General features: G+C 31.9%; 2 protein-coding genes across 2 annotated transcripts; one reads left to right on the top strand and one right to left on the bottom strand.

Annotated features, from left to right (window-relative positions):
• The first annotated feature begins 1,640 nt into the window (after positions 1-1,640).
• Positions 1,641-4,694, top strand: LOC112017277 (ras-related protein RABA1f). Its single transcript, XM_024049743.2, has 2 exons — positions 1,641-2,073; positions 3,802-4,694. Exons 1-2 carry the CDS (start codon positions 1,853-1,855, stop codon positions 4,232-4,234), a joined length of 654 nt encoding a protein of 217 aa, XP_023905511.1. The 5' UTR covers positions 1,641-1,852; the 3' UTR covers positions 4,235-4,694.
• A 3,179-nt stretch (positions 4,695-7,873) lies between these two features.
• Positions 7,874-8,338, bottom strand: LOC112040178 (uncharacterized). Its single transcript, XM_065777813.1, has one exon. It carries the CDS (start codon positions 8,336-8,338, stop codon positions 7,874-7,876), a length of 465 nt encoding a protein of 154 aa, XP_065633885.1.
• Positions 8,339-13,745: the final 5,407 nt, after the last annotated feature.

The following is a 13,745-nucleotide window of genomic DNA, read 5'->3' as shown; positions in this document are numbered from 1 at the left end:
TCTAATCACAAAAATATCTATATATTTATTTATATATATATATATATATAAAACCGAAACCTTTAGAGCTTCCACAATTTTTCACGTCACAATTATTTTCTTTTTTTTTTTATTTTAAATTTTAGATTTTATATCTTATATATTTATTTTTTCTCCTCAATGTGTAATTATCTTCTTCTCCTATAATTCATAAGTTGATAAAAATCTTAATTTGATTACTATCCAAATTCTTTTACAATTTATTTGTTCATGTCCTATCAAATTCTAATTCGTTTTTTTTTTCTCCCATTTTTTTTAAGCAAAAGTGAAAAGTCAGACTGGTGGTCCTTATAGTGTTGAGCTTGGCCCATTTGAATCTGTATATTAAAATAAAGTCGGTTCCGTTCTTCATCTTCAACTATGATCTGTTTCGTATATAAAGCTTTTATTTTACAACATAGTCATGTGTGTTAAACAGAGTTGGTATCAAAGAAAAACAGTTCACTTTGCTGCTTCATTATAGGTATGATCTCTCTCTTGCTTAAAGTACTTTTGGATAATTTTCTTTTCTGGGTTTATTTTTTTAGTGAATGATATAGACATATAGTATATTGCTCAATACTTGGTTTCGTTCAAGGAAAAAAAAGAAAAGAAAAGAAAAGTTCACAGATTAAAAACTGATATAGAAATTAATCTACTGACGTGATTACAATACTCTTATAAGGAATTGTTAGAGTAGTTTTGAATTTTTTTTTTTGAATTTTTTTTGCCGAGTGCAAGAGTAGTTTTGTGTTTTGTGTTTTTTTTTTTTTTTTGGTTGAGTGCAAGAGTTGTTTGGTGTAACTTTTACTACTATGAATTTTATATATAAAACCCTCGTATGATCTTGGAAAAACTACTCTGTCAAAAAAAATTGTCATCAATAACAACAAGAAGAGCTTATTCCTAACCATCAAAACCACAAATTTCCTGTCATCAATAATCAATTTTATATAATGTTGTGACATAGTCCATAGTTTTTTTTTAATTTTTTTAATTTTTTAAGAAGTATAGTCCATAAGGGAGTGATTTAGATGTTTCCTACTCAATTTTGGAATCTCAAATTGATTAGTAGAATAATATGGAGCGAGAAGGTGCATTATTCATATTAAAAGTGACAATTTACATTGATAAGAAACTAAACAAGGGCATGTAATAACCTCTATACATATGGTGGTGGTGTACTGCAAGTAAGATGCATATTTTAAATAAATAAATAAATAAATAAATCATAATAGTGGACAGTGACTACTTTTGTCTTTCTTATTTATTTTAAATATGTATCCTACTTTGTTGATACATTCTTTTTTTATTTATTTATTTAAAATATGCATCCTACTTGATTGATACCTATACAATTTCTATGGAAAACTATTTTAAATTATAAAATAATTTTTTTATTAACTTTTAATTAATAGTTTTTTAATACTAGACTCTCTATTTTTTTTTTAAATACATTTAATTTTAAATTTAATTTTTTCGTCCATCGCACGAATTAGCGACTAGTTATGATAATTTACATTCATCCAAATTCGGGATTTCTATCTTTTTCAATGCTTATATATTTATTTTTAACTTTTAGCTTTGAATTTCTCTTTATTTTTAACTTTAGCTTTGAATTTCTCTCCCTCTTCTGTCGTAGTATTTTACAAATACAAGCGTCCTCTCTCTCTCTCTCTCTCTCTCTCAAAAGCTCAAATGCGAAGAAATTCAAAAACCATTTCCCGATCCCATTGAAATCAAATCCAAACCTATTTTCATATTTTGATCCTTCAAACCCTCGTTTCCTACCTCAAATTTCAAGCTCAAGAGACAAACAAACGAACAAAATAAAATGGGGGCGTATAGAGCGGACGACGATTACGACTACCTATTCAAGGTGGTGCTAATCGGCGACTCAGGCGTCGGCAAGTCCAATCTGCTTTCCAGGTTCACGCGAAACGAGTTCAGCCTCGAGTCCAAATCCACCATCGGCGTCGAATTCGCTACGCGTAGCATTCATGTCGATGACAAGGTCGTCAAGGCCCAGATTTGGGATACCGCCGGCCAAGAAAGGTAAACCCCATCCCCATCCCCATTTCTCATTTCATTCTTTGTTTTTCGTAATGGGTTTCTTAATTTGGATCTTGGGTGTTTCACAATATTGAATGTGGGTCATGGCGTGTCTTGGATTATTGGATTGTGGGTTATGTGTCAATTGTGTTGTTTTTGTGTGAAGGGTAATGGGTAGTCAATGAATTTGATTCATGCTTTAGAATTCTCCTTGGTTTTGATTGTTTATATTCATTCATTCTTTCTTTCTTTCTTTTTTCTTTTCTTTTTTTTTCATTGGATTTGGTATGGTTGATCATGGATTTTGATATTGTTCAAGCTGGCAACGTAGTTTTTTTTTTTTTTTTTTCGTTTTTTTGGGGGTGATAATTAGATTGTGTTAGTAAAAAAGACATGTTAAGGAAGCTATAGAGAGTATGACTTTTGATAGAACAGAATGGAGGAAAAGAATATATGTGGACGGCACTAACTAATCTGTTTTGGATCCACAGCCGACCCCAAAATTTTGGGAGTAAGGCATGTTTGTTGTTGTTGTAATTCAATTGTGTTAAATGTAGGAAAGAGGGTTTTTGTTTTGTGTAAGAGATGGTGGGGAGCATGTGGACGTTAATAATGCTTTTAGTGATTAGGCTTATAGTTTAGTTCTTGGTCTGCCGATGGTGTGAAATGCTGTGCTTCCTGAAGTGATTAAGATGAACACACCTTGCTTATATTTCAGGGGCACACCTAATAAGTATTCAAATGGGGGATGTTTTAAACCAGGTAAGTCAAGGAGCATTTGATTTTCACAAAAACATGAGACAAATTATTTAACATTGTAGAACAAAACAATTAGTTCATAAAGTTGTATGATATCATCCAATTCTAAGAGACAGATTAGTATATGTTCCTCTGCACTATTTTTGTCTCACCAATGGAAAAAAGTATTAAAAAAGGTTTGAAACACATTCTCTTATCTTTGGAACCTAGTTAACAGCAATTTCCAACAGCAGGTGATTATGTGTCGTTTCTCTTAATGCTATGGATTTATTGCTCAATTTTGAATTTAGTGGAAAATTGCTACGCTCCTCATACTTTGGAATGGGAAAGTACAATTTACCCAAACTCTGTATCTTCTTTGGAGAACTGTAAACTTTGGTAAATCACTTGAGGATCAAATCAATTTAGATATATCACAAACATATGACTATGTCATCAAAGTTTTATTTGTTTTGTTTATCTTTCAGAAGTTGAAAGGAAGGATTATCTCATCTTAAAAATAAGTTGAATGGTTTTGAATTAATTGTATTTGCCTTTTCGAGGTTTCAAAACTCCTTTCTTTTTCTTGCAAGTCACACAGTTCCTAATTTAATCTCTTTGGTTCCCAAAGCCTTTTATTTATTTTACATTTTCTCACTTTTTGTGGGTTACTAATTTCCATCTTAAGCTAATCAATGACTTTGATACACTAGCTTAATTTTTTTTTCCCAGTATGGAAACAAAGAAAGATTGAGAAGATAGAGTTTTTAACTTTTTATGCTTGTATTTTAATTTTATAAGTTATTGGATCTGTTTAGATTGGACCTTTTCTTTCTCTCTATTTTTACAAGGAAATTTCCTTTTTTCTGATTTTTACTTTTTGCTTCATGTACTCATTTTCTTTATTTGTGGAACAAAATAATTTACTCTCTGTTGATTCCATGTTATCATTCATTGTAGAGTAGACTTCTCATTTCACATTCTGTGCTACAGATATCGAGCAATCACAAGTGCATACTACAGAGGAGCTGTTGGTGCATTGCTTGTCTATGATGTCACTAGACATGTCACTTTTGAAAATGTGGAGAGATGGTTAAAGGAGCTTCGTGATCATACTGATTCCAACATTGTCATCATGCTTGTGGGAAACAAGGCAGATTTGCGTCACTTGCGTGCTGTTTCAACTGAGGATGCCACAGCTTTTGCCGAGAGAGAGAATACCTTTTTCATGGAAACCTCTGCCCTAGAGTCCTTGAATGTGGAAAATGCCTTCACTGAAGTGCTCTCTCAGATATATCGTGTAGTCAGCAGGAAGGCTCTTGACGTTGGGGATGACCCAGGAGCCTTGCCCAAGGGACAGACTATTAATGTTGGCTCTAAAGATGATGTATCAGCCGTGAAAAAAGTTGGATGCTGCTCTGCATAGCCTCTGCAAATGGTGAAAGCCCTGTTGATATAAAATAGTATCTTTTGCTTTCAAATTTTTTTTTTTTTTTTAATTTCTATGTGGTTTAGAACATCTAAGTCTTTGTTACATGATAGAATGAGACCACATGGGAATGCTTAGTGAACAAATCATGTCTATGACGTATCATGCACCAAGGCTCTAGAATCTTGTTGGAGTTACGATGAAGGCCCTGGTATTTAGATGTAAAGTATTTTTCCCCTGCATTTTTTGCACTCGCATGCTCATTCTCTCACTTTTTCCTTCTTTTTCTTTTTTCACATTCTCTCAGAGTATTATTCTAGTTCATAGCTGGTTTGTGTCTATTTGATTAGGTTACATTTGATTGTGCAATTTGGAGTTTTGAGGTTTACTACGATATTTGTGTTATTGTATTTGATTGATTAACCAGATGGTATTGAAATTCAGTTTGCTTTGTTTCCTCTGTTCTTTTCTTACTTGTTTGATGTTGAATTCAACAGCCAAGATTCCTGTTGCCATGCCAATCAACATTTGTTGCTCTGTTGTGTGGCTTGGGATGGTGATCCAATGAATGCATAGATTTTATTATTATTATTATTATTATTTTAAAATTTTAAACCATCGTAATTGAACATTGTGGATTCATTTAAATATGCGGATGAGGTACATCTGGATGGTAGACAGGAGCAATTGAACTCCAATCCTGTCATCAGTTATTACCAATGTTGTTGGTGGTGGTGAATGAGAAATTGTTAAACATGTGTTTGATGAAGCTTTAAGATGGTTTTGAGTAATAAACTTGGCAGTTTATTTAAGGTTCCATAGCCACAATATTTTTCTGGCCTTGCTTTCAGCTTTATACTGGAGTGTTAAAGGTTAACTCTTCTTTTAAGTCACTCTTCTTCCATATTTTTCCAGACTGTTCACAGTATACCAAAGTGTTATTAGTTGGTTTAATTGAATAATGATGGAGGAGGTTGCAGCCTCTTGAGATGAAAGCCATTTTCATCATAGACAGTCAGAGGGCGTGTATCATACAGTGATACAAAAGGTTTTTACAGTTGATGTTTTATACACATGAAATAACTTTGCACGATCTATTAAGGCACCCTTCTTGGGCATATTACTAATCTGTTCCCTAAGCCCAAGTGTTATAAGTTGGATTTAGAATATGCGCAATACCTTAGGTATTGCCACCATGTGCAATTGTTCTCAATATTTGAAATTGAGAGTTAAAAAATCAACTTTCATCCCCGATCTTTGAATAAAAAATATATAAATAAAATAGAGGTAAAACGTAAAAAAAGTGTAGCAAAATTTTTTTTTGGGCAAGTGAAGTGAGGGAGTAATTGCACCCCTAATGTATGGATCCAAATCTGATATGATTGAATGATGGAAGGTTTTACAGCCTCTTGAGATGAGAGCCATTTTCATCATAGATGGTAAAAGGGTATTTGTCATACAGTGATACAAAAAGTTTTAACAGTTATGTTTTATACACATGAATAACTTTGCACTATCTTTTAAGACACCCTTCTTGGGCATTTTACCAAACTGTTCACTAACCCAAAGTGTTATTAAGTTCTTTTAATAGAATAATGGAAGGTGTTGCAGCCTCCTGAGGAAAAAGATTTATGTAAATTTCAGCAAAGCGGCACTATGTCAATGTTTGTCAATCCATATAAGTTACAGCGGTCTTGGCATAAAGGAGTTTGGGGCATTTCCAACCTGAACCGAAGAGCCAATAGGAAGAAAGAACCTTAAAATCGTGCCTTTTCACTCAAACTCACTCCTGCTAAAAAGTCTATCTTATCTCACAACTTCTACTCTTAAAGATTCTAATCCCCTAGAGTTTCTGGTTTATATTTCAAAATAAAAAACAATATGTATCAAAAGAAACAAGATAGTTGCTCATGCTCTCAAGCCATTTAACTGATTCTGAATGAACATTTTATGAAGTGTAGCATAAAATAATGGGTAGCAATCATCTTTGATCTTGTTATGCATGTAATTAGCTTCAAATTGATACATTCAACCATGGACTTACTGATCTTTTGTCAAAGCTTCAATCAATTCTTCTAATCATGTAGGATATGTATGTAACAATTAGTGGAAGAGCTATCACTGTAGCTTAGAATCTAAGAGTTTTTTTTTTTTTTTGATAGAAATAAGCGAAACATGTCATTAACTAACCAAAAGTTACATCTTTAGAGGCTGCATTGCAGAAACAGGAGCCACCTCCAACCAGACAGAATAAATGCATAAAGTTTCAGCATGGCGAGCACATGAACAACACCATTACCTTCCCCACTGACATGATTAAAGAAAATCTCCCCGAAAGATCTACTCATGTGTTTAGCTAAATCCAGCTAATGGCCTACTTTAGATAAATTTGGCACATCAGATTTCAAAACTTCGATTACCATATGAGAATCACCCTCTACAACCACTTCAAAAGGACACACACAGGCAGCAAAAACTGAGTACAAACAGCAGCAAGAGCTTCAGCTTCCTCAGCGTAGACCTAAATTTTCCAGAGAGCTTAGAGCAGCAATAAACAAGCCTTGATCATTCTAATAATCACCCCCGTCCCAACCTTCTGTATCTCTTCAAACACAGCACCATCAAAGTTAACCTTGAAGAATCCTCGATTTAGAGGCAGCCACTGAGTTTGGGTTCTTGAAGAGACAACATATGAAGCCATCACTGCGCTTTGAACTCAAAAATACTCCCTTGCACGCTGGACAACCAAATGAGGCAATTGGATAGATTCATTAAAGAGAGCTTTGTTTCTTTGATTTCAAATAGCCCAAGCTACTGTAACTACTTGTTGCATTGTCTCCACACCATCCTTCTTCAAAACTTGCCACAAAAAATCAATAGAAGACACCCCCACAGTATTATGAATTATAGGACCTAAATCACAATCCTCCCATACTTTTTCTGCATAACAACAGGACCACAGAACTTGTTCTGCAGATTCAGTCTCGCTACCACAAATAACACAGCAGTTTGTGAAACAACACCCATCCTATGCAAATTAAGCCTAGTATGCAGAATAATTTCACAAACTCTCCCTGCAAAATTCTTTCTAGGTAGATTCAGATGCCACAAGGAATGCCAAAAGTAGCTCATACCCGCATCATTGGATAAATTCCCAGTTTCCTCCCTACTCCCCATTGACATATCCACAAGATATGCACTCTTTACAGTAAAGCAACCAGAACTATTCCCCAACAAACTAATAGAGCAACCAGAACTATTCCTCATGAACATAGCCACATCATATGTTCATAGGCCTTTTAAACTACTCAACTCTGTCTAGCATCATCTCCACAATACATATCTAAAAACTGTCTTTTCTTATAACTTATATTCACATCGTTTTAATTGACACTCTTTCCTTCTGCTCATTCCACGTTAATTCGATTTTACATTGACCATTAAGCCTCCCTTCAAAAGTTCTGGCCGCACATCTAAACCGTCTGACTCTCCTTAATTTCTCAAAAAATGCATCAACATCTATGATAGAATTTGCTTGGTAAGATGATGCAGCACCTGGGTCTTCGCATACCGGACGCTTTTGAACACAAGAATCCTGATTATGGGATGCAATTCCCAGTCTCTCTCTTGCTATCTTCAAGAAGGAGTCGAGGGCTTGATCAACAAGCCTTGCACATGTCGGATGACGCAAATACTAGCAACACTTGCATATGTTTTTGTGCCTTTCGAAGGACCGTGTTGCCACAAAAGCACAAATATGCAGTAACACTCTTCTTCTCCATTCTTAAACGAATGTTGGATCTTTTGCACCTCGTGAACAGTTGCATCGTAGAATTTAACTTCCCCATTATCAGTATAATGCGTGGCGCAAACTTTCATGCCCGAGACCACTTTCCTGCACTCCCCATCTTGCAACTGCACGCTACTACGTCGAAACCTGGCCCCGAAATCCTCTATCTCTTTCACAGTATTGAATCTCCCCACATGATATATCTCATCCCACTCGTCCGCAAAGTTCTTGTACTTAATGGTGAGTATGTCACCATTGCTTACCAATTCAACCTCGTACCAAGCATTGTCCTGGAATGCTTGGAATTCCATGAGTTATGAACTATGAAGCAAAGGCCTTTGCTTTATAATTATAAATCGTAGCGCTTGAATTCAGAAAGTTCAAAATCACGAGAATGGAGTTCGTTTGTTGGAATTATAGGTAGCTAGTGTGCTTGTTTGTTATAAGTTATAACCAAAAAAGGGAAAAAAGTACACATAGTAAATCCAGGCTGGCAAAGTCAGAAATACCTTTGGAGTTTGGGTTTCAATTTTCAGATGGGAAGAAAGTGAGAGAGAGAGAGTACCTGAAGGTCGTCAGAACCGGAATGGGGAGGTCGGAGCGGAATTGCAGGCGGTAGTTGCGGGTGGAAGGCAGTGTGGGTAGGTGAGAGAGATTGGAGAAAAAAAATGGTTTTTTGTTTTTTTTGGGAGCCGGAAAGGTTATTTTTGGGGAAATAGATTTGTTGGAACTTTTGAAATGAGAAGAAATAAAGGCAAGAATTGGCGGAGTTTTGAAAAATTTTCAGGGACAAAATTGTCTTTTGGTTTGGGTTGGTGAGTAAGTTGACGGTTTTGAACAGCTATTATTCATGTTGAAACACAGAAATCAGATGCCGATTTGGTATTCCGAGAAAAAAAATCTGGAAAATTGTAGTGACAAGAAAAAAACTAGTACCACAGAAGATAAAAGGATTGAAAAGAAATTCCTGCAGACTCCGCTGATATATTCTTGTCGGATGTAAATTTTTAAAAATTTAATTGTTTATTTGCATATTCTTATTAGAACAAATTTTTTTCCAACCTAATTTGGGAAGAAATTTTTTAAAATTTTTTATATATTTTTTTTANTAAAATCTTACATTCCTTAAATTCTTAACATGTATATCAAATTTCGTTCAGACTAGATATTATTTACTATTCGATCAATAAATTTATTTTTTATACCCAATTTTAAATCATAAAAATTTAAAATTTTAACATTTGTTTGATGGGATAACAATTAATTTTTGATTTTCTTTAAATTTTACATGTATGAAAAATATAATAAAAATATGCAATCTAACGCTTAGATTATCAAAATTCACACTTAATATAAATATATAAAAGGAGTTTACAAACTAGTTTGAAGAAACTTTATTTTTAAATTTCAAATTATCAAACGGCAAGATTTTTAAATTTTATATCCAATTATAAGATATAAGAAAAGTAATTTGGAGAGAAATCATATTCTTACAGAAGCATGCACAGCTTTCCACATGATTTACTATGATTAGGATTAGCGAAGAAAAAAAATGTACAACTTTAAGTATTCCTGAACAAAAAACTAGTATTATAAAAAAAAAATTAAAAAAAAAGGCACAATTTTAGCCACAATTTTTCATGTGGCTAATTGAAACATGTAGTTTGTCATTGTACAAGATGAGTTTTTTTTTTTTTTTTTTTAATAAAGAAAATTGAAAGATTTTTTATTAAAAAGGGGGGGTCTATTAAGGAGCGTTCTATCTCACAATGGCACAAATTAAAGATTAATAAATGTTCAATTATGAGTTGTAATGCACACTTTTTAAACAATAAATATACATGTGTTAATGATTTATTAGCTTACATGCACAACTTTATTGTGACTTTATTTTTTGAAAAGTGTATAAAAATATTATTTAATAAAACATTAAATGCATTTTAACCAGTATCCTTCAGGCATTTTGTAAGAAAATTCCTAAAAAAAACCTAAATAACTGTCTGAATGGAGGTTAAAAATACAAATTCCAAATTTTGTAGGAAAACTAGACTAATTATTAGTTAATTCAGAAATACGGTGGCATGGTATTCTCACTCTCACTTTCATGATAAATCTCGCTAATTAAATTTATGGCGGGATCCATAATAAATGTGGAAGGAGGAAGTATTACATTATTATACTCTATGAGTGCTTAATAATTTTCCAAAAACCAATTGGTTGTGGGAGTATTCATAGTCTAGTAATTTACTTATATGTCCCTAATCGGTAATTTTAGGTTAAATTATGCTGACCTCCTCGCAAAACACTTTGCACCTATCTAGTTCAAAATAAGATGTTTACTTTCGCTAAAATGTAAACTATTTACATTGACCTCTCCCATATGACTAAAAAAATGATTTAAAATTTTTGAATTTCTTATTTATCCTCCACTTAAATTTTCATTCACCTTATTTTTAATAAAAAATTTGGGATTCTGTTAAAGTATTTTTTTTCTTTAGATTGTTTAAACCCTTTTTTAGTCATTAGAATAGAGTAGCATAAATAATTTGCATTTTAGAGAAGGTGAGTGTCTTTTTTTAAACTATAAAAAAAAGTGAGCGTATAATACTTCAGAGAGTTAGTACAATTTTCTCAAAAAAATTTAGAATGAGGAGCTTATTTAAATAATACTTTATATGAAGAATTCATGTGTGTTTTAATAACAACGCAACAAAGTCACATCACATGTGGATGAACTTGATATATATATATATATATATATATAGTACAAATATGAAATTAATTAAAAAAATTGTATTATTTATTTAGTTCAGCAAGTAACCATTCACCATCAATTTTCATTTAAAAAAACTGCAATGGTTAAAAATAATATTCTACAAAATGTTAAAGAAATAAATAAAAAAAAATAATGAAAAGTATGTGACCGATATTTGTATTATAGCATTATAATTAAGTGGTTTTATGTCTATAAATTGACAAGTCATATAACATATATAATGACGTAATATAAATTATCATAATATCCATAATAAAAAACAACCAATTATTAACTATTAATTTTGCAAGAGATATAAAAAGTACAATTTAAATTTTAAAAAAAAAAAATTAATTTTTTATGATAAATCTTTTTTGTTTTTTTAAGTATTACATTGCCAAGTATAGAATATTAGAGCACTTGTAGCAATGGAGCTAAAAAGCTATACAGCTATTTTAGCTCCACGAAAATAACCATACAATAGTGGAGCTAAAGTTATTTTTTTTTAGCTTCATTGTTACAGTGCACATCTATTTATGGATGTGCACTGTAGCTTAGAGATTAAAAAAAAATTATTCCATGCCTGATTGTGTGTGGTTGTGATGGTTGTGTAGTGGTTGTGTGTAGTGGATATATTATTTTATTGTAGTAGATATCTTATTTTATTATGATGTTTATATTATTTTATTGTATTAAAAGCTAAAATAGATCCACTGCTACAATATGTGTGTAGGTAAAATAGATAAAATAATTTTTTGTGGTGCCAAATAGTTAAATTTTTAGCTCCACTGTTGTGAATGCTCTAATAGTATGTTCCAATTCATTCAGTTCATATTTGGTAATGCCTTTTGTGGGAGGACTTTCGTCTCAGCCCCCAATCAGGTATTGTTCGTTATGGGATGGGCAATGATAGACCTAAGTCCCACCCACATGAATTTGCTCAATCCCACATTGGGGAGAGACGCCTCACACCATTGTCTTATAAGTCTTTGGCCTAAGGAAGAGTGTACCATAGTGTGTGTGATCAGCGAACAATACCTGATTGGGGACCGAGACGAAAGTCCTCCCACAACATGAAATGTCTCTTTAATTGCCACATAATGAGTTAAAGTAAGATAGTTTTAAATATATTTGGAGCCTAACTTGTTCCTCCAAATTTTGGATCATTCATATATTTGAAAATTTCATTAGTTCAATTGAATGATTTTTTACTTACATTATTATAAAATTTGATAATTTGTATAGAAAATGAAACTTTTTAAGAATTTCATTATGAAAATGGTAAAAAAAATTTTTTATTAATTTTATGAAAGATTGTCATCAAACATAATTTTAATTGAAAATACTATGTTTTTTTTTTTTTTTTTTTTGGTTGGGTGTGTGTATATATATAACTTATCAAATAAAAAAGTGTGTGTATATAATAAAAAAAGAGCAAGAATTAGGTACAATACTTAGATGTTGTTCTTTAGGTTCCCATTTTAAAATTCTGCCATGTGGATTTTTTTTTCATGAGATGGAAGTGTATTTTTAAGTTAGGTAGGCACCAAACATATTTGAATTTATCTTTTTCAACTCGTTATGTGGCGATTAACAAGTCATTGACTCATTAAAAAAAATATTGTCACTAAAACTATACATAAAATGTCTCTTTAGTTTCCACATAATGAGTTAAAGTAAGATAGTTTCAAATATGTTTGGAGCCTAACTTGTTCCTTCAAGGTTTGGAGCCTAACTTATTCCTTCAAGTTTTAGATCATTCATGTTTTTGAAAATTTCATTAATTCAATTGAATGATTTTTTACTTACATTAGTACAAAATTTGATAATTTGTATAGAAAATTAAACATTTTAAGAATTTCACTATGAAAATGGTAAAAATAAATTTTATTAATTTTATGAAAGATCAACATCAAACATAATTTTGATTGAAAATACTATGTTCTTTTTGTTTTTATTGGATGTGTGTATATATATAACTTATCAAATAAAAAAGTGTGTATATATAATAAAAAAAGAGTAAGATTTAGGTACAATATTTATGTGTTATTCCTTAAGTTCCCTTTTAAGATTTTGTCATGTGAATTTTTTCTCATGAGATAGAAATATATTTTTAAGTTAGGTAGCTATATAACTAAATCTTAAAAAAAAAATCTTAGAAATAGTAGATAAAGTATTGTACCTAACTTTTGTCTAAAAATATATATATATATAATATATGTATGTATCTATATGTGCGTGTGAGAGGTTATCTTAATAAGTATATTAGTGTTCCAATTTAGCCTCAAACTAAAATTCCTAACTCTGCTTTTGAATCTTCCAAATCTATCATAAAGTTAGAATTTTCACGTGTGATTTTATTAAAGTATGTAGAGGTCAGTAAAAAAAAAATCATCGGGCCCAGTCCTAATCCATGCGTGATCTAGCCGAATTGTCTGGGCCCTACCTCCCACTGCTGAAATGTTGGAAACTTGCAACTATCGACAATCGAGGAGGATGACTATCACATCACATCCCTTGTGGATGAAGATTGCACGCAACAAAATACTGTAAGTCTATTGTTGAATTTTGTATATCCTGTACCCGCATCTTGCGGATGAAGATTGCACGCATCTCAACAAAATACTGTACGTCTATTGTTGGATTTTGTATATCCTGTACCCGGCATGCCGGGTACAGGATATACCGCCTCTGTTGTTGGTAGATCTGACATTATTTTTTAAAGGGTGAGTTTAACCAGTATTTTTTATGTATTGGTTACTAGGGTTGTGTTAATGCTGTTTTAAGGTTATTGTTAATAAATTATATTAAGGTAGTTTTGACACTTACATATAAAAAAAGAAAATTGACATTATTTTTATGAGAAATATAAAAGGTTGTAAAATAATTATTTTTTTAATAAAATATATATATTTTTAAATTAATGCTCTTAGTACCTTCACTAACAATTTCCTTTTATAAAT

The sequence above is a fragment of the Quercus suber genome, unplaced genomic scaffold, assembly GCF_002906115.3.
Source record: "Quercus suber isolate HL8 unplaced genomic scaffold, Cork oak 2.0 scaffold_165, whole genome shotgun sequence".
Taxonomy (NCBI): domain Eukaryota; kingdom Viridiplantae; phylum Streptophyta; class Magnoliopsida; order Fagales; family Fagaceae; genus Quercus; species Quercus suber.
The sequence above is the reverse complement of the archived record's forward strand: the minus strand, read 5'-3'. Positions and strand labels throughout refer to the sequence as shown.